The 24,133-nt window shown below is 40.2% G+C and overlaps 1 protein-coding gene across 2 annotated transcripts; it reads right to left on the bottom strand.

Annotated features, from left to right (window-relative positions):
* Window positions 1–6,629: 6,629 nt before the first annotated feature.
* LOC129253301 (uncharacterized) lies at window positions 6,630–19,337 on the bottom strand. Of its 2 annotated transcripts, none has more exons than XM_054891606.1 (8): window positions 19,231–19,337; window positions 18,265–19,036; window positions 16,227–18,209; window positions 14,652–15,255; window positions 8,054–9,325; window positions 7,846–7,985; window positions 7,495–7,585; window positions 6,630–7,419 (listed from the first exon to the last, which is right to left on the bottom strand). In XM_054891606.1, coding segments are annotated over exons 1-8 (4,929 nt in total). In that variant the 5' UTR covers window positions 19,233–19,337; the 3' UTR covers window positions 6,630–7,354. The 2 variants fall into 2 exon arrangements, with proteins under 2 accessions (XP_054747581.1, XP_054747580.1); XM_054891605.1 differs by having other exon boundaries at window positions 19,284–19,321.
* Window positions 19,338–24,133: the final 4,796 nt, after the last annotated feature.

Consider the following 24,133-nt stretch of genomic DNA (forward strand, 5'->3'; position numbering starts at 1 on the left):
TGAGTGCTTATATGATAGTCAGCTGTTTTGTAGGGTATATTTACAAAAACGCTATTCTAAAAATGTAAGTTATGTTGCCATACACCACTATACTTCCCAACGTCGCACCCTGTGATCACATTGCACTACACGTGAGTTCATTGCTCCAATTGAAGTTCACACAAGAACTTTCGCTGACGCGACACACGCGCAAGCGATCAATTGCAATATCCAATGCTTGGGAATTGCAAGGCCAGCATATTAGCCAACACGCGCAACCCAACGATTGCGAAATACCAGCAAGTGGTGGGAACTGCAACGTTGGCGAATTAGCTTAGGTTAAGAAGTTAGTTGGTAAGAATTATATTTTGTAAAGTTCAGTTAGAATCGGAACCGCAACTAATGCGGAATAAAATTATATGTGACTAATTGAAATCGTGTTTTTTATGTTATCGGTGAACAGTTGGTTCACCGCATCTTTAATTTTTTGGAAGCCCCTATCGGTCAGGGCATAAGTGGCGCCCGAGCAGTCGGTGTGAAGTGACTTAAAAAAACAATAAACGATAACAACAAAATTTTTCTACATGTGCCAAAGCAACACAGTCAAAGTGTAAAGTCCAAGCAAAATTTTCCATGGCAAAGTCGAAAACGGAGTCAAAATCGAAGTCAACAACAAATCGGCATAGGCAGTTGTTGTAACATAAAGCGCTAATTGAACTAAATTTTACGTGGTTTGCCACAAACGAATTGAAACAAGAAATTTGAATAGAATTTTCGTTTTTTTTGGATAAAAATTAAGCTTTGTTGGAATGCCAGTTGGTGCTTGTAAAATCAGTCAAACATCCTTTGTGAAGTGCAATACTTAGCTGTGTGTGTGCGTGCTTTTGTGCATATTTGCCAATTCAACAGCAAATTTCGTGTAAAAGAAATCAAGTTCGAAAAAAAAGGAAAAGTTAATTGCATTGATTTATTTTGCATACCAAAAATCAAAAAATAAAAAAAATTGACTGAACTCTGAATTTGGAAACATTTGGTATCGCCGTTTTTTCGAGAAGCCAATGAAATATTGGATTGTGTAAGTCTACGAATTTGTTAACCAAATTCTTCTATTTTCAGGAAAATGAACTCCGACGAGATTTCGAGGTCCCTCACAGAGATGAATGGCGCTCTGAATACCATTCTTGCTAAGGTAAAGAAATTGAGGAGCGCCTCAATAGGGTGGAAGCAACGAATAAAGATGACTCCTTGCACGGCCTTACACAGGACCTGGAACGAATAGAGAGGAAATGATCGCCGGTAGTTGTACGCATAAGAACAAGGAATCAATTTTTAAAAAATTGTATAGCTAGTTGGCATTTTCTCTTAATTAACTTTCGGGAAATGTTGGGTAACAACAACTTTTTGCAGACCATCAATTTACCATTATTTTTGTTGAGCATAAATAATTGTGTTAAGTATATTAGATTTTTCGTTTGCCATTTTTCGAAATTTCGGAACTATTTGTCTTTACAACAGCAGCAAATAGTTTTTGAATTGACTGACAATTTTTTTCCAACCTCAAATTGTTGGAAAATTACAAAAAAGTACTATAAAATTAAATTCAAAATCATTTTTGTAGTAATTAAAGCTTTACGCTGAATTTAAACCCATATCATTTTTTGAAGTATTTGAAGCTTTCTGCTGAAGAGCTACTACAAGCACGTAAAAACTATGCGTAGCGTACTTTTTTTTCTAACTTCAAATTGTTGAAAAATTACAAAAAAAGTACTATAAAATTTAATTCAAAATCAAATTTGAAGTATTTGCGTTGCTGTTTTTGGATATAGCTATTTTTCTTAATTAATGCTAGAAAATTTATAAATCTTTTTTCAAATCATTATAATTCTTCTTTTTTGCAAAATTTTCTGTGCAAAATTTTTGAATCGTGGCTTGAGTTTTGCAAAATTGTGGAACTCTTGCGCTTAATTTCAATGTTAAGCCATTTGAATTTTTTTTATGATAAAATTATTTTTTCGTACTCTGAAAATTATGCAATTTAAAAATTTGAGACATTTCTGCTCGGCTCAGAAAAATCTTTCGAGAGCCTTTAAAAATATTCAATAAGTCTGTCAAAAAAATTTGACAAGTCTTTCAAAATATTTGCTCAGCATTCAAAAATATTTGAGAAGCCTTTCAAAAGATATTCGAGGAACCCCATCCCGGTTACTCGCGACACTACCTAGGGTCAGAGGGAATTAGCGAAGCAGAGCTTATCGACGTCCTCAAGAAAAAACTAAGACCAAACGTAATCAATGGTATTAAGATTCCAGAAGCTCAATTAGGACTACTCCAGAAGGTATATTTAGAAAATTTTATGCAATATAAGATCCGAGTAGCTCAGACTATGGTAGAAGATTTGAGAGATCCGGATAGGATCTCCCATATTATAGGGCAGAACATAAAAGGGCTCACCGCAATGCCACAGAGAATAAGAAACAACTCCTGGAGAAATACTACTTTCCCAGAATGAACAGTATAATCAAAGGATATGTCTCGTCCTGCGAAACTTGTAAGGTCAGTAAATACGATAGGCATCCGAATGCACCAGAGCTGCAAAAAAAACCAATCCCATCACGTCCTTGTGAAGTAATCCATTTGGACATTTTCGAAATTCAAGGGGAGAAATTCCTTAGTGTTATCGACAAATTCTCAAAATTTGCGAAACTTTTCCATTTACGCAACAAGTCCACTTTGCACCTTAAGGACAAAATAATAAAGCTCCTACACTATTTTACAACACCTGATATTCTCGTGACCGACAACGAGCGCGGTTTAATTAGTCCAATTATCCAGAACCTGTTAGACTCTTTAGGAATAAAATTGTATCGCACACCATCCCAAAGAAGCGAAGTAAATGGTCAGGTAGAAAGACTCCATTCTACCTTAATTGAAATAATTAGATGCCTGAAGATAGACAACCCAAAGTTAAGGACAAAAGAATTAGTTAACATAGCAGTGGATCGATACAATAATTCAATTCACTCGGTTATAAACCAAAAACCAAGTGAAATATTTTTTAATCGAGCAAAATCCTCTAACTATCAGGAGCTGTTAAAAAAAAGTAGAAAAACTAATAAATATTTGAAAGCCTTGCTGACAAAAAAGCAGCTAGACCAGATCAAACGTCACAATAAGAAAAGATCTCTTCCGGAGCGTTATGACGAAAGCGATATCATATACGTGAAGGACAAGCAGATTAAGGGAAAGCAAAAACCCGTGTATAAAAAAGAAATTGCAAAGGACCATAAAGTATCAGTCACCACGCTAAGTGGCAAGAAAATACATAAAACTCACATAAAAAATGTGAAACGCAGGAATACATATCCTAGCACTTAAACAAAAAAAATGAAACAAACAAAAAAAAACATTAAAATAAAAAATAATAAAGAATTATACTGAAATAAACTAAAATAAGAAATAAAACTTGGTACTAAGGGGTAGTTAATCTAACAAGAGCGGGCTTGTAAGTGGGACAAATCGTGCCTTAACCGGATAACGCGATTCTCCATAGCTGGTTCGAGAAATGATAACACCTCTAGTCCAGAACAAAAGGAAATGGTCATTACTACAAGAGCGGGCTTGTTAGTGGGATGAATCGTGCCCTAGTAGGCTCGTAGTGCCATCGAATTTGACAAATGGCTACACTACTTCCAAACGGGATTCTGGCGATCTCTCCGTAGCTGGTTCGAGAACAGTATGGCCCTCTGTCCTTAACAAGAATTTAAAATGCCTCCCCCGCATAATCGGCTGGAGAAGAAAGAAAAAAAAACAAAATTTAAAATGCCTCCCCCGCATAATCGGCTGGAGAAGAAAGGAAAAAAAAACAAAATTTAAAATGCCTCCCCCGCATAATCGGCTGGAGAAGAAAGGAAAAAAAAAAACAAAATTTAAAATGCCTCCCCCGCATAATCGGCTGGAGAAGAAAAAAAAAATACAAAATTTAAAATGCCTCCCCCGCATAATCGGCTGGAGAAGAAAAAAAAAACATATTTACCATTTTATTTTTTTCCTAATTTTTTGTTCCTTTTCATTTCTATTTATGAATATTTTTGTAATAACAATATAAAGTAAATTTAAACAAATTTTTCTTTTTAATCTTCCCTACTAATCATAATAAAAAAAAATCGTTTTATCCAAAAGAAAAACAAATATACAAAAAGAACATAACTTGTAAACCACTTGTAAACTTTAAACCACTAACACACTAACAAAATAATATCGCAGGAAAAGCTAAAACCCTAAACCAGGATAGTAACACTAGTTTAATGATATTCAATCTAATCCTGAGAATTCCGCTTACTAATAATACCTTCCTACTATCAACAACATTTTTCGCTTTTTACGAAATACCTTCTTAGAACCTAACAACTACTAACTTACTAACTACATTAAATTAGAATTAACATTTTGCGTTGCAGATTCCCACTGCTGGCAAATGCCATCAGCGGTCTGAACATTTTCAATTACAAGGCTCCGATCGTAACAATCCAAAATGGAAACGGGTGGATCATTGGCGGGTCATTCAACCTGGTACACGTCATCAATATACAACAATATGCTACAACCTTGAGGCAAATGGAAAACTTAACAAACCGAATTGAGGACCAGATATTAACACAGCACTACATCAATCAAACGCTAGAACGACTTCATGAACTGATGGGCAACACAGGTAGAGCAAGAAATACTCGATCTATTGACTGGCTAGGCTCAACGTGGAAATGGATAGCAGGATCACCTGACGCAACGGATTGGAGCAATATCCTGCACAGTCAAAATCAGATAATTCAGAATAGCAACCATCAGTACAGGGTTAATAAGAAACTATTCACGGCTACACAGGAGGTATTGGAAAAAATCGACGTGGTCGTGGATCGCACGAATAACGTGGTAAAGGAAACAGAAATCATGGAATTCAGACAAAACGCACTTCGCAACATTTTTCTTCTTCGCGAGGATGTAAACGAAATGGTGCGGGGATGTCAGTTGGCAAAGAATGGAATTGTCAACACCAACCTACTGGATATGGACGAAATTAACCAAGTTCTATCAGAAATAGAAACGCTCCCATATCAGAATATAATAGAAGCAATCGAATATGGCCAACCGTCAGTACTGACTAACGGGACACTTCTCCTCTACGTCCTTTCAATGCCAAAAATAACAACTAAAAAATATAATCTCCTGGTTACTCGCGCTGGAATCTATGGAGGTAAGCAACTAAATCTCCCTTTTGACAGGATGCTTGTCAACCAGGAAGAGACGTACGGTCTAACAAAGAATTGCCTGGTGATCAGCTCGTCGACGGTATGTAAATCAGAATCCTTGATTAAACTGGAAGAAAGCAGTTGCCTACCGCGACTCCTAAAAAGTGGAGAAGCCAACTGCGAATTCATCAGACAGAATGGGCCACAAATAGAGCTGATAAACGAGAACACCGTGTTTATATCAAACTTCCAAGGAATAATCAAAAATAGCAATGCCTCTATTACGGTAAATGGCACCTACGTAATCCAATTAAATAACGAAACAGTCACCATTGGTGACCAAGTATTTTCTAGTTATGAAACTATTACCGCACAGGCCCTTCCAGCAGTACTATCAAAGGTGAAGAGCCATACAATGAAGGTCAACCTAGAATACGTCCACGACCTGACCATGGAAAACATAAGGTATCTTGAGTACGTTAATGAAAAGGTAAATTTCTCTCTCGCTTCAGAAATCCTCTCGATATGTGCAATTGTTCTTATTGCCGCCATGCTGTGGAGATGCTACAATAGAAAGCTAGACCTTCCGCCAGTTGAAATCCCGACTCATTGGTCAGATAACACTAACAACAGCAAAATCATTAGAGGAAAGTCTGCTCCTGAAATCCATCGCCTGGACAATAGCCTACCAGCCACACCAGTCAGTATCAACATGTCGCCAGGAAACTGTAATTACTCTCTACAACATTTTAACCCCTCGCAATTTTCGTCTTTTGATCTGCGAGACGCAGATCTTTAAAGGGGGAGGAGTTATGTTGCCATACACCACTATACTTCCCAACGTCGCACCCTGTGATCACATTGCACTACACGTGAGTTCATTGCTCCAATTAAAGTTCACACAAGAACTTTCGCTGACGCGACACACGCGCAAGCGATCAATTGCAATATCCAATGCTTGGGAATTGCAAGGCCAGCATATTGGCCAACACGCGCAACCCAACGATTGCGAAATACCAGCAAGTGGTGGGAACTGCAACGTTGGCGAATTAGCTTAGGTTAAGAAGTTAGTTGGTAAGAATTATATTTTGTAAAGTTCAGTTAGAGTCGGAACCGCAACTAATACGGAATAAAATTATATGTGACTAATTGAAATCGTGTTTTTTATGTTATCGGTGAACAGTTGGTTCACCGCATCTTTAATTTTTTGGAAGCCCCTATCGGTCAGGGCATAAGTTGTATGAATGAAAAAGTTTAATAATACTTTTTACAACTGCCTGATCTGGACTTACATGTGTGAAAATTTACAAACCGGTAGTTCTCTGCAGCAGAAAGCCGGCTCCAAATGACCGAATATCACCTTTATCTTATAGAGATTTCAACGAATAATTACAAGGCAAAGAATCAAAATGGAACAGTGTTGCCGACCCTATAATTTGCACCAAAAGTTTATTTTTACTACAATTTAAACGTTTTTTTATAAAACATGTACATAAATTTGTAAAGAAGCAAAATGTTATCATATAAGGGAGCCAATTTGTCAAGAGAAAACGAGAAAGCTGCATACGTATCTAGCTTACTTAATCCCGTCTGTGCGATGTAGTCAAATCTCGTCTTTGTTTAACTCATCTAGCGGTAGACACAGACAGCGTGCTCTGTCTCCCTATCTGATGTCGCCATCAAGGCTAATTAATTTTTTCGTTGTGGCATCTCGTTTGCAATTCTTTCCATTCGGTTCGCGAAACTTCGTCATTGCAACAATATATATACAATAAAAACTTTTACAGCATTTAGACATGTTTTTATTTTTATTTTTTTCATTTACAATAGAAAATATGCTGTCTAAATTTTCTTCGAAAAAAACAACAACAAAAAAAATAAAGTACTATATTATAGAATACAATATAATAAGAGTAATTATTATAAAAAATATATTTAAAACTGAAAATATGCTTAAGAAAAGAAAATGCGACCTCACTGCTTTAATTGACGTGTGTGAATTATATATAACGCGCCTGTATGTATCTAATTGACATCGACGCAATGATTTCGAGAACGTATCTATCTGTGATCGAATTATAGCGGTCGCCACTGACCACTATAAAAACAAAAAAGCAAGCGCATCTCCACTACTGCCTAAATACCATTATTATACCAATATCTTCTTCCAGATTATCGATTTTATAACGGCATCCTGCAAAGAGGGATAGAGAGAATTTGTTTAACTCAGCAAGCAAAATGTTTATATTTCCCCAACTCTATGACTTACCAATATTGATGGATACCATATCGCCCATACGAAGTGTGGCATGATCCCGATCCGTGCTAAATGAAAATAGTCCTGAAAATACAACAAATTGCTGGAAGAAAAATGTACATCTGACATTAAATAAAAGAAACATAAAATGGATATTTTTTTGCATTTTAAGTGGTCTGCTTTTTTATGCGGTAAAATTTTCAATTCGTTTTACGCTTTCAAACCTGGTACCTTAAAGTTTTCTACATAATAATTTCGCGTAAAAAAACAAAAAACCTCAAAAATTTAGTCATCAAAAAGCAGTAGGACACAAACAAAGTAATTAATTTTGAATGTAAGCATGGATTCCCAAACTCCACTTACCAAAGGATATTTCTTAGTCCGCTTCAAAGGCTTGCTCTGCAGCGGCTTGAATCGCAAATAGCCTATATTACTACTTTGCGTATCGTAAAACGCATAGTCGATACCGTCTAATTCTGTGAAAAACAGGTTACCAGCAGTAGCTGGAAATGAAAAGAATTTATATCAGAATTTTTTTAAATTCATCACAAGAAATTTCCAGTAAACTTACAAGTACGCATATCCATAAAGAGTCCATCTGTGTTAGTGGCAGATTGCAAATAGCCTACATTCTTCAGCCACGCCGACAATTCATCTCGGGCGCTTTCTACTTGTGTAGAACTTGAAGCAGGCTCTGGTGTCGGTGCATTTGATGTTGTCGCACTTGTTGTGTTATCACGCAAACGCCTTAAACGTACACGTAGGCGGCGTGTACGACTACTTCTTGTTACGTTTGATGATGAGTCGGAGGTGCTCATTGGTGTCGGAGATGTATGTTCACTCGAATTATTAGCTGCGTTTTTCAACTGATCGAACATTTCATTGAGTTTATCCAATGGTGGCGGTATAGGCAAAGAAACACGACTACACTCTAAAACGCCTATTCGATTTTCTGTTTCCATAACGTTCTCTGGCCGGCTATTTCGTGGCAATTCCATTGACACATCTGCCGGTGCTCCTGCTGTTGCAGCCGTTGCCGTTGCCATATTTTCTTGTACTTGTAACTCAAAATCTGCCACTGCATCTATTTGCTTTTGTTTTTGATTTGGATTGTTCCGCTTTCCTTTTGGCGTTCCTCTTTTCTTTTTTGGTTCCTTCGTTTCCTTTGATGGAGGATTGGTTGGGAATGTTTCACTGTCAGTTGTCGCTGGTGAGGACACTGCATTTGCATTGTTCCGCTTTCCTTTTGGCGTTCCTCTTTTCTTTTTTGGTTCCTTCGTTTTCTTTGATGGAGGATTGGTTGGGAATGTTTCACTGTCAGTTGTCGCTGGTGACGACACTGCATTTGCATTGTTCCGTTTTCCTTTTGGCGTTCCTCCTTTCTTTTTTGGTTCCTTCGTTTTCTTTGATGGAGGATTGGTTGGGAATGTTTCACTGTCAGTTGTCGCTGGTGAGGACACTGCATTTGCTTCACCAACGATTTCACTATCAGATTCCATGCGTGCTTCAGCAATCGCTTGCAACTGATTCGCACTACTGTTTTCTATCCTACTGATCCTAGTGAGCACCGTGTCCGATGTTGTATTTGTTTCACCTAAGTAACTAAACGTTCGTGTGGCTTTCTTCTTTCTATTGCTGCACCCTCTTGCTTTTGCTTTAGTATTATTTACAGTGCTGCAGGCAGCTGGCATTGACATTTCGTTACAGGCATCTGACGATAAATATCTAGACATCTTATGTTTTTCGTTGTCTCTGTCCCTACGATCTCGGACTTGTTTATATAAAGATATCAAAAAGTTATTTGTCTTTATTGGTACTTGTCCGCGCTTTGATCGACGCAACTCTAAAAATCATTGAGAGAATAATTTAAAATTTTTACCATATGTTTGCATACTCGTATGAACAACATACGACTGAGCACGTATACATATATGGGTAACATAAAATGTTCGGTAACAAATTTTATCGATACTTAAATTTTTCATATTGTCTTTATTAAATGTTGGCGATCCATTCCCATGGCAGCCGGTTCTACGTTACCACAATGCCTGCCATCCTAGTAAACTAGCCCTGTCTGATGCACCGTATCTCACCCTTCTACTATCCTCACAGGAGCAATCATACGCAGCAACTTTGCTCCAAATACTTCTCTTCAGGGCTGGTATTGAATCCAACCCTAGACCAGAGATATTCCATTGCTGCGTCTACCCGAACTCCGACCTGTTCAGACCTTAAGTCACACAGGGAGTGGTCCACACGGTATTTGGCCACGTGTTGCTCTCGCCGCTTCAACGGTTTTAGGAGCTTATCGGTGCAACACAAGTCCCCCAACATCGATCAACCCCAACCCACTTGCTCTAACCCTAGTGCGGGGACAAACCAGCAGCTCTTGGTCCCCCGCACAGTCTGTTCCGTGTGTCAGAGCAGAGTAACTCGGAACTTAACATCAGTCCAGAGCAGTTTCTGCAATGGCTGTTGACACTTACGGAACTGCTCTGGTCTACGCACTTTCCTTGCACCTGCAAACACTCCCAGTGGCGCGGCTACCTACCACAATCAGGCCGCAAAACAACAGCGGAACGCACACCAGACCCAACGAAGACAACCTCACGCATTTCCATGGCAGCCGGTTCTACGTTACCGGAATGACTCGGGTTTTTCCCCGACCAAGGGCTGCCACCGCAGTAAACTAGCCCTGTCTAGTGAACAGTATATCACCCCACCCCTTGCGTCACAGGAGCAACTCCTCGCAGCAACCTTGCTCCAAATACTTCTCCTCAGGGCTGGAGTTGAATCCAACCCTGCTCCAACCCCAGTGCGGGGACAAACCAGCAGCTCTTGGTCCCCCGCACAATCTGTTCCGTGAGTCAGGCCGTAATACCTGGGAATCTGGCATCAGTCAAGTGCAATTCTTGCGATGGCTGGTGCCATTTTCGGAGATGTTCCGGCCTGCGCACCACCCGTGAGTGGACAACTGACTAGGTTGCCCCCTGCTGTAGAGCTCTGCACCCGCAACCGCCACCCGTGGCGCGGTCGCCCACCATCATCAGGCCGCAACAACAACAGCGGATTGCACAGCAGGCCCAACGTAGGCAACCCCATGCGTCCCTCACCCCCCGAGTTACAACGACATCAGCCAAAGGCTTTAAGCTTCATCAATTTAACTGTAACGGACTCACGAGCAAGGTGCACGAGATAGTTGACTTTATAAGCCGGCACAGTATCAAGATAGCTGCGGTCCAGGAAACCAAGCTGCACACTAGGTCCTCTCTGATCACCAGGGATGGCTATAACGTTTATAATCCACCACACAGTGCAGTATCGTCTCATTGATGAAGGAATCGACCGCAGGGACAGCACCTTAGAATGTCAAGGCATAGCTGTCCGGACAGGCGATTCCGAGCTCGAAATTTTTAACATTTATATACCCCCTGTCACTTGCTGCCCGGGAGGATATCACCCTGATATAGGTGCGCTCATCAGAGGTGAAAACCGATTGGTTGTAGGTGACTTTAATGCGCATCACGATCTTTGGCATTCAAGCCAGTCAAATTGGCAGAGTCTATTTGGATTGGACATTCAGCACTGTGAACGACGAAGCCCCCACCAGGGTAGTGGGCAATTGCAGCAGCTCGCCTGACCTAACAATAGCTGGCGCGGGTCTGATAAATAACATAACGTGGCGACCTATGCTATCGCTTGCATCAGACCACTTGCCCATAACGGAATTCACTAAGGACACCTTCGCCGCTCTTCCCATCTCCACCGATGTGCGCGCAGGCGAACGCGCATTCCGCAAGATCCTCACAGCTGCTGCGGCTCGCTTCATACTAGCTGGAAGCTTTAAGAACATCCGTCCTCATTTCCCAGCCGAAGCAGCCAGCTTGGCAAACGAGCGTGACCACCTACGCCAGGCCGATCCCGGGGATCCCCGCATAAGGGATCTCAATTTGGAGATCCGGCAACTGGTAGATCAACACAAACGGACTGAATGAGCTCTTGAAGACCTGTAACCTCACCTCTGGGGTGAGTAAGCTCTGGTCCACCGTTAGGTCCCTGTCGAACCCGACGAAGCACAACGACAAGGTGGCCATTACCTTCAACGGTTGTACTTCGTCGGACCCGAAGAGATTCGCGAGCTATTTTAGCCGACTTTTTATACTGCATCTTCCGGCCGACAGATCCAAGCGTCGTGCTACCAGAAGGCTGCACAAACTGACGAACGACAGTGCGCCACTTACTTTCTCCGGTGATGAGGTTCAGGGGGCCCATCAACAAATCGAAAACATCCATTGGCCCTCACGGACTAAACGCGCTGATGCTAAAGCACCTGGGACCTTTGGGAGTAGGATTTCTCACAAGGGTCTTCAATCTGTCCTTGGCCACTCTCATCATCCCTGACAAGTGGAAAGCACGGAGAGTGGTCCCACTACTGAAACCTGGGAAACCCGCCAACCAAGGGGAATCTTATCGTCCGATAATTCTCCTTTCCCCAGTAGTGAAGACAGTTGAAGCCCACCTACTCCCACTCTTCACGAAACACCTGGCCCAGCCCCACATCAGCACGGCTTCCGACAAGTGCATAGCACCACCACTGCACTCACCGCCATAAACGCCCAAATAAACCGCGGTCTTAACCAAAACCGCCCCTGCGAGAGGACTGTCCTAGTAGCGTTGGACCTGAAGAAGGCTTTCGACACAGTCAGCCATTCCACGCTACTAGATGATATTTATCAGTCGACACTCCCGCCAGGGCTGAAGAGGTGGTCCGCAAACTATTTGAGCGGTCGTCACTCGTCAGTGATTTTTCGAGATCAAACATCAAAACAGAGGAAGAAAAAGCAAGGTGTACCGCAGGGTGGTGTCCTTTCTCCCTTGCTGTTCAACTTATACATCTCGAAGCTCCACTAACCATCAGCGTGAGTTTCCCTGGTCTCATACGCTGACGACTGTACGATAATGGCGTCGGCCAATGACATCGATGGTCTGTGTTCCAAAGTGAACAATTACCTCACCGACCTTTCTCGCTTTTTCACTGCGAGGAGTCTATATATAATCTATATATAATATTTATATACATAATCTATATATTTACCACCTGGACAAAGGAGGTCAAACTGTCCCTTAAGGTAAAAGTCGACGACACACCAATTCCGACGGTAAACAACCCCAAAATCTTGGGTGTAACCTTTGACAGTTTGCTCTCCTTCTCAGCGCACACAACCGCAATTGCCACTAAAGTCCAAAACCACAACAAGGTCCTAAAATCGCTTGCCCGCAGCACTTGGGGCAAAGACAAAGAACTGTTGCTATCGACATTTAAGGCAATTGGTCGGCCGGTTCTAAACTATGCCGCGCCTGTCTGGTCGCCTGGAACCAGTGATACGCAGTGGACGAAGCTTCAGACCTGCCAGAATACTGCCATCAGGACCGCGACAGGATGTCTCCTGATGTCCCCTATTCACCACTTACATGACGAGGCGCACTTGCTCCCGGTTAAGGAGCATAACAAAATGCTCCGCAAGCAGTTTCTGCTTGGGTGTCACCGTAGGCCTCACCCATGCAGACACCTGCTCGAGCCTGAGCCTCCTCCCAGGCACATCAGGAGACACTTCCTCAACTACGTGGACGAGATCCAGGACAAAACGGACAGACCTCTCCAGGATCAGACAGTATACAGATAGGCTATTAACGACATTCATCGGGAGACACTTACCACCTTCCTAAGCTCCCGACCCCCGAATGCCGTTATCGGAGTCCAACCACCACCTATCGCAGACGAAGAGCTCCAGCTTCCTCGAGAGTCCCGCGTAATCTTGGCACAACTACGTTCTGGATATTGTAGCAGGTTAAACTCCTACCTATCCAGAATCGACCCCGACATACTAAACATATGTCCTGCATGTGAAGGTACCCCGCACGACACTAACCACCTCTTCACATGCCCCATCAAACCCACTCATCTAACACCTCTCTCCCTCTGGACCCAGCCCGGCGAAACTGCCAGTTTCCTGGGCCTACCGTTAGATTAGCTAGACGAAGACGACCGGTAATTTACACTACACTGACAGGGCGAAGATACTGCTACAACAACAACAACAACAACACTAACCACCTTTTCACATGCCCCCTAAAACCGACTCACCTAACACCCCTTTCCCTCTGGACCCATCCCGTCGAAACAACATGCTTCCTGGGCCTACCCCTAGATGAACTAGACGAAGATGACAGGTGATATACCCGACACTGACGGGGCTACTATTACTGTTAACAAACAAACAAACAAGACAACCTCACGCCTCCCTCACACCCCGCGTTACGATAGTTCTCCCGAGGAGCTGGAAGCTTCTTTAATTTATCTGTAACTGACTCACGAGCAAAATAGATGAGATAATCGAGTTTATGAAACGACACGGATTCCCAATAGGTATGGTCCAAGAAACCAAACACTGCACGCTAGCTCCTCCTTGATAACCAGGAATGGCTATAACGTGCACAGACAAGATAATTAAGAGCTTTGTATTAGGGGATGACGATCAAGCAGTGGTTTATTACAATTGCGTTAGCAGCTTCAAACTGCTGATGGAATTCACCAGGTGTATGATATTGCAAGCTGCTACCTGCTATATCCGGGTGACCCTGATCTACCTGTGGCCAGAAAGACCTTGGGGCTTGCCGTTTGCGCACTGATCTAGCGCTCCCTGAGTTGACGCGAAGCCAGGAGCAGAAGTAGCATTATTATCGAATTATTAGCTGCAACACCGCAAGTGCTGATGATAGATATCAGAATCAAGGGCTTGTGCAAAGATTAGCAACTCATAATGTGCCATCCTTTCGAAACCCATCAACACTAGGCATTACCTACGATTTGAGAAACCTCAGCTCGTTCTGCCCTCGTTACATGTGTACCTTATTATCGCAAATAATTAATTTTTCATCACCTCGACCAATCGGTGACTAAATTTTGTTCCGTTTTATTAGCATTTCGCTCTTTTAACTATTTACTTGATTTCATTTAATTTTGCACTGATTGGGTGACCAAAGCTAGGACCTTCCTGTACGAAAACGAGTGCAAAGAATTTCGCTTGTGTTCCCAAAGTCTAACATAAAACCACCTATCACCAATTTATTAGCAAACTTTTTAAACTACTTAACTACTATTTACTCACCTACTTTATCCGAGGGTTGTGTTTCGGTTGCAATAGCATCGTTGCTAGCAGTCACATTGGTTCGTGCCTTCTTAGCACCTTTGGCTTTTGCTTTAGGCAACACACGCGGCACAGGCACTGTTGGTCTTTTGAATAAAGCGTCGTCATCTGTTTGACATGCCACCTGTGTTGCAGTTTTTGTTACCGAAGAGCCCGTCGATTTTCCACTACGATTATTATCGGAACAATTGTACAAAAACGGCGCTGGCGGTGATATGCATTCGTCCATTGGCGCTGTTGATACTGCAAATGACGGTGGTGGCGGTATGGGTGAAACAACGGGTGGTAGGTTTGGTGATGGCGCTCTACTTGGTGTCGGTGAAATATGAAATGGCGGAGGAGGTGACGGTATATGCAAACTACATATTTTTGAAACAGTAGGTGGTGACGATAGTGGCTCTATTGTGGAAGAAGGGCAATTCTCCCTCACGGGTGACACATTAACGGCGGGTTCTGTATACTCAGCTTCAGAGTCTCCCTTTGAGTATAGCGAACGTTTTGATATGTTTGATTTTCGTTTTTTGCTCTTTTTCTGTATTTCCAAATATTTTTGTGTTATTTCAGGCTAAGAATAGAATAATGCGAAAATGGTTGTAAAAAATAAAGATGCGTTGAAAAATATATTGTAATGAAATCTAAACATATTGAATGAAGCAGTTTTCAATGCTGTTAGTGATTGATTTCTTACTAAAAGCAGCCCAATTTTATTGTATCAAAAACAAGGGGATCATAGCATAATATTAGTTTGGGGGAAAAAGAAATCGACTATTCTTGCGCAAATGGTTTAAAACTGTTTTATTAGCGATGCTATGACTACTAACATGTCGGTCAACTTCAATTATTTCTGTGATTTTATCGACATAACATCAAAAATTCCTGAACGGAATCGACGATACCAAAATTGCACGTAATTTAGCCGCTACAGTATCGACACCATAAACACCATTTACTCTTTCAGTGGCTTGACTTGCATTTTCGCCTTTATCAAAGAAAAACTGTAGAATGTAATGAGTTTTCTCTTTGTTGACTTCCATTGTTAACACCCTGTAACTCACAACTGAATGGAACAAACAAAAGCCAGCAAAATAATTTTTTTCAAGAGCGAGCATGAACTTTAAATTGTTTGACCGATACTTTACGAGATATCAGTCACTACAGCCATCTACCGAGAACATAATGAGCTTATATTTCCTTTTCGCCCAACTTAATATAATGAATAATTCGTTGCCACATTCAAGGCTCAACTCAAGTAAAATATGAAATAAACACATACAAACTTATGTACACAGTTTTTGTTCTTAGTCTTCTAACGTTTTCAGCAAAAACAACGAAAACGCGTTTATCACTTCAGGTCGTAAGTTACAAAGCTAAATAGTGTCATAGTTTTTTTCCATAGTAAAAACAAAAATTAACAATGAATTGAGTTACGTACGCAACTTATTCACAACAGCAATAATTTGAAATTACTGCTAACCAAATACGCTTAGTTACAACAACATAAATTAACACATTTTGATTGTATTTCATTTCACTTACCAACTGTTCTGCCTTCTTTTTTCGGTTACGACATTTTTTGTCTTGTGTTGTGTTATAGTTAATTGTCGTCGGTGACAGAAATGACACACGTTCAGTGCTGTTATCACCTACCAGTGAGGAACTGTGGCGTGATCTCCGTATCAACTGTGAAAGCGTCGATTTACTTCTGGTTACGTTTGTGATTGCATTATCCTTAAACACGTCAGGTGCTGATGGTAGTTCATTAAATATCAAATCATCGCCAATTTCACACTCTACTCCGTTTTCATTTTCCTCCACTTCGTCATGTAGTCCATGTGATTCACCCAGTAAGTCTCTACGCAAAATTTCATTTTGAATACACTCCTCGATTTGTAATTTCTCTTGCAAAGCTTGCTTCATATCAACAGTAGATTTTTGTAAGGGTGTAGGCCTTATTAACGTGTGACCGAGTGAGTTACGCTTACGCAAATCAAGTATTTCAAGATTAGTCAAACGTTTTAATTGTGCTTTCAACTCCTCCGCAAACTTCTCACCATTTTTTGGAGTATTTGGTGGCTTATTTAATGGACGCTTCGGTTGTTTTCGCGTTGTGGATTGCCCTCGCTTCGAATGATGTAAATTAAGTGGATGCGCAGGTGGTGGTCCGGGATCTGTCTGTGTGTTGCTGGTTATTAAAGGTCTGGCTGTAGGCCGACTTGGTAATGTGCGTTTGGTTGTGCGCCGACTATGTACAGCCGGCTGGTGCTTTTCGGTGGCAAGGTTAAGTGGACCGCTCTTCCTTAAGACCCGTTTTTTGTTCATCAAATAAATGTTGTCACCTTCATCTTCATCTTCAGTGATTAGGGGGGAATTAGCCACTTCAGTAGTTGAGAGTTCTGCCGTTTTCCTAGCAAGGTTGCTTTTATCGCCGAAATTCCGATGTGTAGTTGGCTCCGTTACCAAAAGTTCATTGTTTAAGGATTTACGTCTGGCCGGTGGTAGAGGGCTCTCATTCTCAGCTACTGAATTAGCACATTGGTTTTCAATCAATTCGTGAACCTTCTTCGATTCTGTCCTTGCTTGGGTAAGAGTTTGATTGCTGCTTGTAGATGTTATTATTTGATTTACTGGTTGCACCGAGTTGCGACATTCGTTCTGTGTTCGATTGTTATCTGTATATGCTTCCTGATTTATTGGCCGCAAAGGACTGCGGCATTCGTTCCGACTAGGCTCTCTCAATGCAGACCCGACCACTTTCTCAGTATGTGTAGTTGGTTTCGTAAAAGTTTGCCAGCGAGATTCATGTGAATGACTATTATTGGTGATTATGTTATTATCTCGTACTGAATCAGTCGGAACTTTATAATTTATTGTGTTAGAGCGCATGAAAGTACCATGACACTTTGCTGGGCTATTATTTCGTATCATAGTGTTGACTAACGTCTGCTCATTCTCAGTTTCGTGTGTACGATGAAGACCATCACTCCGCGATACGTGTTCTTTATCACTGGGTTGTTTTGTTGATGGTGTTGGCGCGTTATTAAAAGTCTGGTTCACGGGTATAACAATCTTTGGTACTTGTGGCTGGGACTTCTGTATACATATAAGTGCCTTCTGTACTTCATGCAGCAATTCCTGAGTATTTGGTTCTTGGCTCTTATGTACTGGATTACTTGTAGATATCTGAGCTTGCGCCTGCTGCAAAAGCTCTTGTGTCTGCGGCAATACATTGGAATGTGCAACCGACTCATGAGCTGCTTCAGTTCGAACCAGTGTATTTTCGATACTTTTCATTTTTTTTACTGCCCCCTCCAGCGCTTCTACAATCATATTTCGAATGCTTGGCAGATCTTGTTGGGTCATACGTTCATTTTCTGAAGGCTGTAACGTGTCAGGAATCGAATTATGTTCTGCAGTTTGCATCGGTTGGTCCGCAGTTGGCACATTACTTCTGCGTGGTGGTATTGTTTCCAACGTTTTTGCTGGTTTATGATGCATTGGTGTACTACAAATTTGTGGCGCCTAAAATCAAATATATTTTTACATTGTGTAGGCGTGTCCATACATATATACTTACAAAATCAGGCGAACTAAGCGTGTTTTCGAATCCTTTTAGTAGATTGCGCCTACCATAGTTGCCCTTATTTGATAGCCCCTGCAGCACTTGACGCCGTAGGTGATTTTCGCTTCGTACGGCCCCGGATCGCGATATCTTTGCTAGAGGTGAACGTAGCCAGTCCGGTCTTACTGAATGAGGGGTGCCCGGCTGGGAAAGAAAAGATGGTACAGGCGTGGTGCAACATGGTCTTTGTTGTTCAGCGATGGCCGCTAACGGTTGAACACTATTTTCTAGCAAACGTTGTGGGCTAGATTCCGGCCCTACTGGCATAGATGTTGTTTCTGGTCGTTGAGTTTGTTCACATATTATGGGTAATTGAACATCTTCTTCAAATATTTCCGATTGCCGGCTCGTTTCAGAAACTGACGTCCGCGAATCCCGCAACTCCTGGTTTGATATCTCCAATTTGATATCAGCACATTTTGAAATTGGTGCTTCTGATTGTTGTACTTCATCCTCCCCCTGTGCCTCTTCACTATTGATAGGACCTTCTTTTATACAATTATTTACAACATCCACAAAAGGCGGATCCCTAATTACCGGTGGAGGAGGAGAACTTATTCGTCTTAGGCGTACATTCAAGCTAAACCGTTCAGGTTCGCAATCAAATATACGCCGACGACCCGGTTGTACCGCACCACTCTTTTTCTGCAAAAATTGCGCCAAGCGGTGGCCATCACTGTCGTCGAGAAATTCAGACAATTCGCTCAAACTGACGTGATCGGCAGACCTATAGAAATTGCAACGATAATAATATCATATAATTCTAAAATTTCAGTGTCTAAAGAGCACAAGCTGCATAATAACAAACTAGAACTAAAAACACATAATCTCCTTCGCGCACACATAAATTTCGACACTTTTCTAATTTCATATGGATTTTTTTTTAATCTAAATTTTTTTTAATATACGCACTACACTTACATCGAATATTAATTAATTCGCTTTATAATATTTACTAAAGGAAATAAATCAACCTTTCGACGCTTGTATTTTCCATTCCCATATAGCCGTTACTGCGCCATTTTTACGAATTGTATTGACGTTGCCACCCCAGTAAGAACTTAAATGAAAGGTTGTGCGAAGAGCCATATGAAAATTTTTTAATAATAAGTATTTATTGAGTTTTCACATATGTATATATTTTTCTAAAATTAGTGACTTAGACTGGTACATCATTTAAAGATCTAATAAAAACAGTATAACAACAGAAAATAAGTATACTTTACTACAATAAAGTATTGACTTAAGCCAAGACACAATAAGAATAGATTGACAGTAGGGTTGCATTTTTGATTTTCTTCTATTTATTTGTTTTCGAAGATGTCAAATTTTATTGAAGTTAATGCCAATTTTTGTTTATAGATCATAAGATTAACGCTCTACTACTGCCACCTGTTTAATGTTCCTTGATATGAGCTCCTTATTCCATATTCAGTACATTATAATAACAGAATGGCAGCGCTATGCAGGGTTGCAACTTTCATTCAAAGGAACTTTAAGCCGAATGCGGCACATTGAGCTCAATTTTATATACAATATGTAAGCCACGAATAAGCATGATTGATAGCAAATGTGTTCTAATCACCGTGGCGGATAAGACCATATCGTCCCCTTAGTATTAAAATAGCCCATAAATTTTTTGATGTTTTGAGAAAATGAATTTCAAACTTTTTGTCGAAAGTAGCTCTCACTCAAATCTCGTTATGTCTGTAAATATTTATTATTTTTCGACTGACGTTTTGACCCACTTTGTGGAACTAGAATTTGACAAAATTTTGACCACATATAAAATCGACGATGGAGAATCCAAAAATTCAATAAAAAAATAATAGCCTATGAGCACATAGGCTATTGTTATACTAAGGGGACGATATCGAATCTATACAAGGTGGCGACACTCAAATAGAATATTTACCTGTAAAACATTATTACAATTTGGTTTTTGAATGGCAAAATGTCAAATATTACAATTTCAATAAAAGTAAAGCCTCCCATTATAATGATCTAACCTAACTTTACATTAACTACGAACTCTCGAGAAATTTTCTCCATTGCTCCAATAATAAATAAAATTCCTGGTGGCTTGTCCCTTACCTAAGATGCGAAACTCTTACATTTTGAGTGAAAGTATGACAGAGAACGTTAAATATAGAGAAGTCTCAATGACTTAAATGGCAGCACTTTTCAGGGGTACTCGTTTTGCGCGCGTGGTACACAACAGCGACATCTGAGCGACATTTTTCACAGAACGTTAACAGAAATATGCTCAACTGCAGAAATTTAACAGCTTTTGAGAATTAAGAGCTTGTTTTTTGGAAACTTTCCGTTTTGTGCCAAAGTTAGGTTACAGGTGCTTTTTGTCTCTTTATTTGCATGAAAATTCATTTTTGAATTTGAATTGATTTTGCGTAATTTGCGCCAAAATTTCCATGTCAAACCAAAAGAGTCTAATGAACTTTAGTTTGAGAAAAACTTTTGATTGACGTCGCGCAATTTTCAAACGCTTTCGATTTTCCGAATTTTTTTAAACTTTTTCGATTTAAAAATGAGCAGAACGTGTCGTGTGCGCGGGTGTTATTTAAAAAACAGTGAAGTGAAATTATTTTCTTTCCCACAGGACCCCATATTAGCAGACAAATGGAGGCAGAATTTGCATATTGCCAGGACGGAACATCTTCCACCCCACAACTCATTTGTGTGTGTAAAACACTTTGAGGCATGTGTTGTGGGGGGACAATGTTTGAAAAAGGGTGCCATCCCCACCCTTCGTTTAGGTAAGTTTTTGCGCAATACATAAGTAGGTATGTGTGTTTTTATATTTCGCTAAAGCGAACCTACAATAATATCAAACACACATACCTACTGATGTATTGCATTCATTTGATATAATATTAGGGTGGATAGGTTTTATTGCATACATTTGATATAATATTAGGGTGGATAGGTTTTTATTGAGGGTGAGGTTTGCTAACTGGTAGCATTAGAGTTTTGAGGCAGGAAAGTGGAGGAAGTTAATAAATTTAAATTATTTTTGAATGTGTATGTGCATATATTTCATAGAAAATAATTTTTTATTAATAACCATAATATTACAATACCCGGCATCCGTTACTATGCCTTATTGAATAAAATCAAAACAACCAATCAGAAAAATATCAAGCAAAATTATTTTTATTAATTTTCTATCTCAAACCGTTTTTGAACTTTGCATTTGAACAGCTTATGCGGATTGTGAAGTCTAGAGTGTGCTATAAATAGTGGGAAATAGGGAAAACTAAGAGTTTTTAGATTAAATTTAAGCAAATATTATTTATTTATTATTATTTATTATTACTAAGTCAAAACATACAACCATAGGTTATTTTTACAATGATTGACCTTAAGAATAGTTTACATAAAAAGATAAACAGTAAAATCAAAATTAAAATTAAAATTACAGATAGTAGTAAAGATAAAGTATTAAAAGGAAAGTAAGGTAAAAATAGTAGTAGTAGGAGTAGGGACTAATAGGAAGAGATTTAAAGTACATTCAGCAATATTCGATTATTAGTGAGATATGAATGAGAGTGGTGGCGCGGCCTGGGGCTGTGGGAAGGGAGTTCCATCATAAAAACATGCCTATAACCTTCTTTGAATTATTATACGTTTATATTATATTATAAAATAAATTTTCTTAATAGGGCACGACGATGACCCTACATACAGCTGTACAATTCCAAAAAAGCAACGGAGCTGTTGCGTGGTAGGATGCGTGGTGGAAAAGGGTCATACGTTGTATGAATTTCCTCGACGAGGAGAGGCTCGAATTAGTTGGGCCCTGGCTTGCAACGTGCAACCAGCAGATTCTGACAAGCTATATGTTTGTAAGCGCCACTTTAGTCCAGAGCAAGTAACTCGTTATAAAGTTTTAGATGGGGCTGTTCCATCTTTAAGATTAGAGCCAGTTACTAGAAGTCGCTCACCTAGTACTGGCTCTGATTGGGTTTGCCCGCCCGTTACTAAAGTGTACGTAAATCGTACAGTAGGTGTAGGTGTAGCAAATGATCTCACGTTAGAAGAATTCGAAAAATATTCTATGCTAGAGGAAACAAGGCAGGTACCCAAAAACAAAAACATCTGTGAGGACTTAGAAATCACAAGCAGTAGCGAACGATTTGCTCAGGCTGCTCGTTATTATCGGAGCAATGAAATAAAATTAAAAAAAAGAATTCAAGAGTTAGAAGCAGAAAATGAGAAGCTACTGCAAAAATATAAATATTTGTGTACTCGTGCAGTTCTTGCGGAAGAAACTTCAAGCAGTGATGCTGTAACTTTCGCAAGAATGATCGTCAGTGGCCAAAAAAATCGTTATAGCGAGGAGGAAAAGACATTGGCCCAAAACATCAATTATATGTCCTCCAAAGCATATACGTTTATGCGTGACGATCTAGGTTTTGCTTTGCCCCATAAATCATCCCTTTCGCGTTGGCGCCCCATCAAATATGTTGTTCCGGGGTTCGATGCCAATGTCTGTGATAATTTAGAAAAAATTGTTTCAAATATGTCCGACACCGAACGCATAAGCGTTCTATTATTCGATGAAATTATCATCAAGTCGGACTTGAGCTATAATAAAGCTAGAGATGTTATCGATGGGTTTGTAGACCATGGGGAAGGTCAACGCGAAAACAAAATTGGGAATAAATGTTTATTTTTTATGGTTAAGGGATTGTGCTCCAAATGGAAATACGTGTTTTCGTATTATATCTCCAGTGGTGGTATACGTACGGAGACATTGATGTCCATTTTGGACAAAAATGTCGCACAACTAAAAAAAATGGGGTTAAATTTGAAAGGTATAGTTTGCGATCAAGGGCCCTCCAACAGTAGTATCTTTAAATCTTTGGGGATTTATGAGGATAGCCCCTTTTACGTGCACGAAGGCACAAAAATTTTTTGCATGTTCGATTACTGTCACTTGATAAAGTCCGTCCGAAATACCTTGATGAAATATGACATCTTAACATCAGATGGAGTGACAAGCTTCAAGGTGATTGAAAAATTGTTTGATATAGATCAAATGAATCCCCATTTTAAAATTTGTCCGAAACTAACGGAGGCCCATATATATCCCAATTTTATGGATAAAATGAGCGTTTCACGCGCGACTCAGGTCCTGAGCAATTCGGTAGCCTCTGGTATCGACATGGCCTTGTCCCAAAATTTATTAGGCAATGACGAGTACGTGATAAAATGCGCTAAGCCCACACAGATGTTCGTTAAAAAAATGAATGATCTGTTCGATGAATTGGATGCAAAAAGATTCCAGTCGAAAAATCCTTCAAAATGTCCGATTAGGCGGGGTGACAGCAAAAAAATTGATAGATTGAATGAACATCTAGATTTTTTGCGGTCATTCCAGTTGCCGGAAAACGCACGCGTGCAGTGCATCGAAGGTTTCCGCATAACGATTTCAGCGATGCAAATGTTATGCGAGGAACTTTTCATTGAGCACAGCTCCCTCAAATTTATTTTCACCGGGAAAATGAATCAAGATGCGTTAGAAAACTTTTTCTATCGCATACGAGCTAGTCAGGGTATGAATACCCATCCCTCAGCTCACGAAATTCAATACATAGTTGCGCGACTGATCTCAATGAAAATTTTACGCCAGAGATTTGAGAAGAAAGGTTCTAATTGTACAGATGATGACGATTTAAATTTAGATTGGTATATAGGCCCCGAGGATCGTCATCTTGAGACAGAGGTAGGAGACCAGCGAAATGAGGATCTCGTTTTAGAAGAGATTGATGTGGAAGACATACATTTTGCTGAAGAAAGTAAT

The sequence above is a fragment of the Anastrepha obliqua genome, chromosome 1, assembly GCF_027943255.1.
Source record: "Anastrepha obliqua isolate idAnaObli1 chromosome 1, idAnaObli1_1.0, whole genome shotgun sequence".
Taxonomy (NCBI): domain Eukaryota; kingdom Metazoa; phylum Arthropoda; class Insecta; order Diptera; family Tephritidae; genus Anastrepha; species Anastrepha obliqua.

Bases quoted from the DNA above. Each gene is read 5' to 3' on its own strand.
- LOC129253301 (XM_054891605.1), bottom strand. From the start codon at position 19,312: ATGGGAATGGAAAATACAAGCGTCGAAAG. The intron at 9,326-14,651 runs GTGAGTAAATAG...AATGATTTTTAG, and splicing joins ACAACCCTCGGATAAAGTAG to AGTTGCGTCGATCAAAGCGC. The intron at 7,586-7,845 runs GTAAGTGGAGTT...TTTTTCTTCCAG, and splicing joins GGACTAAGAAATATCCTTTG to CAATTTGTTGTATTTTCAGG.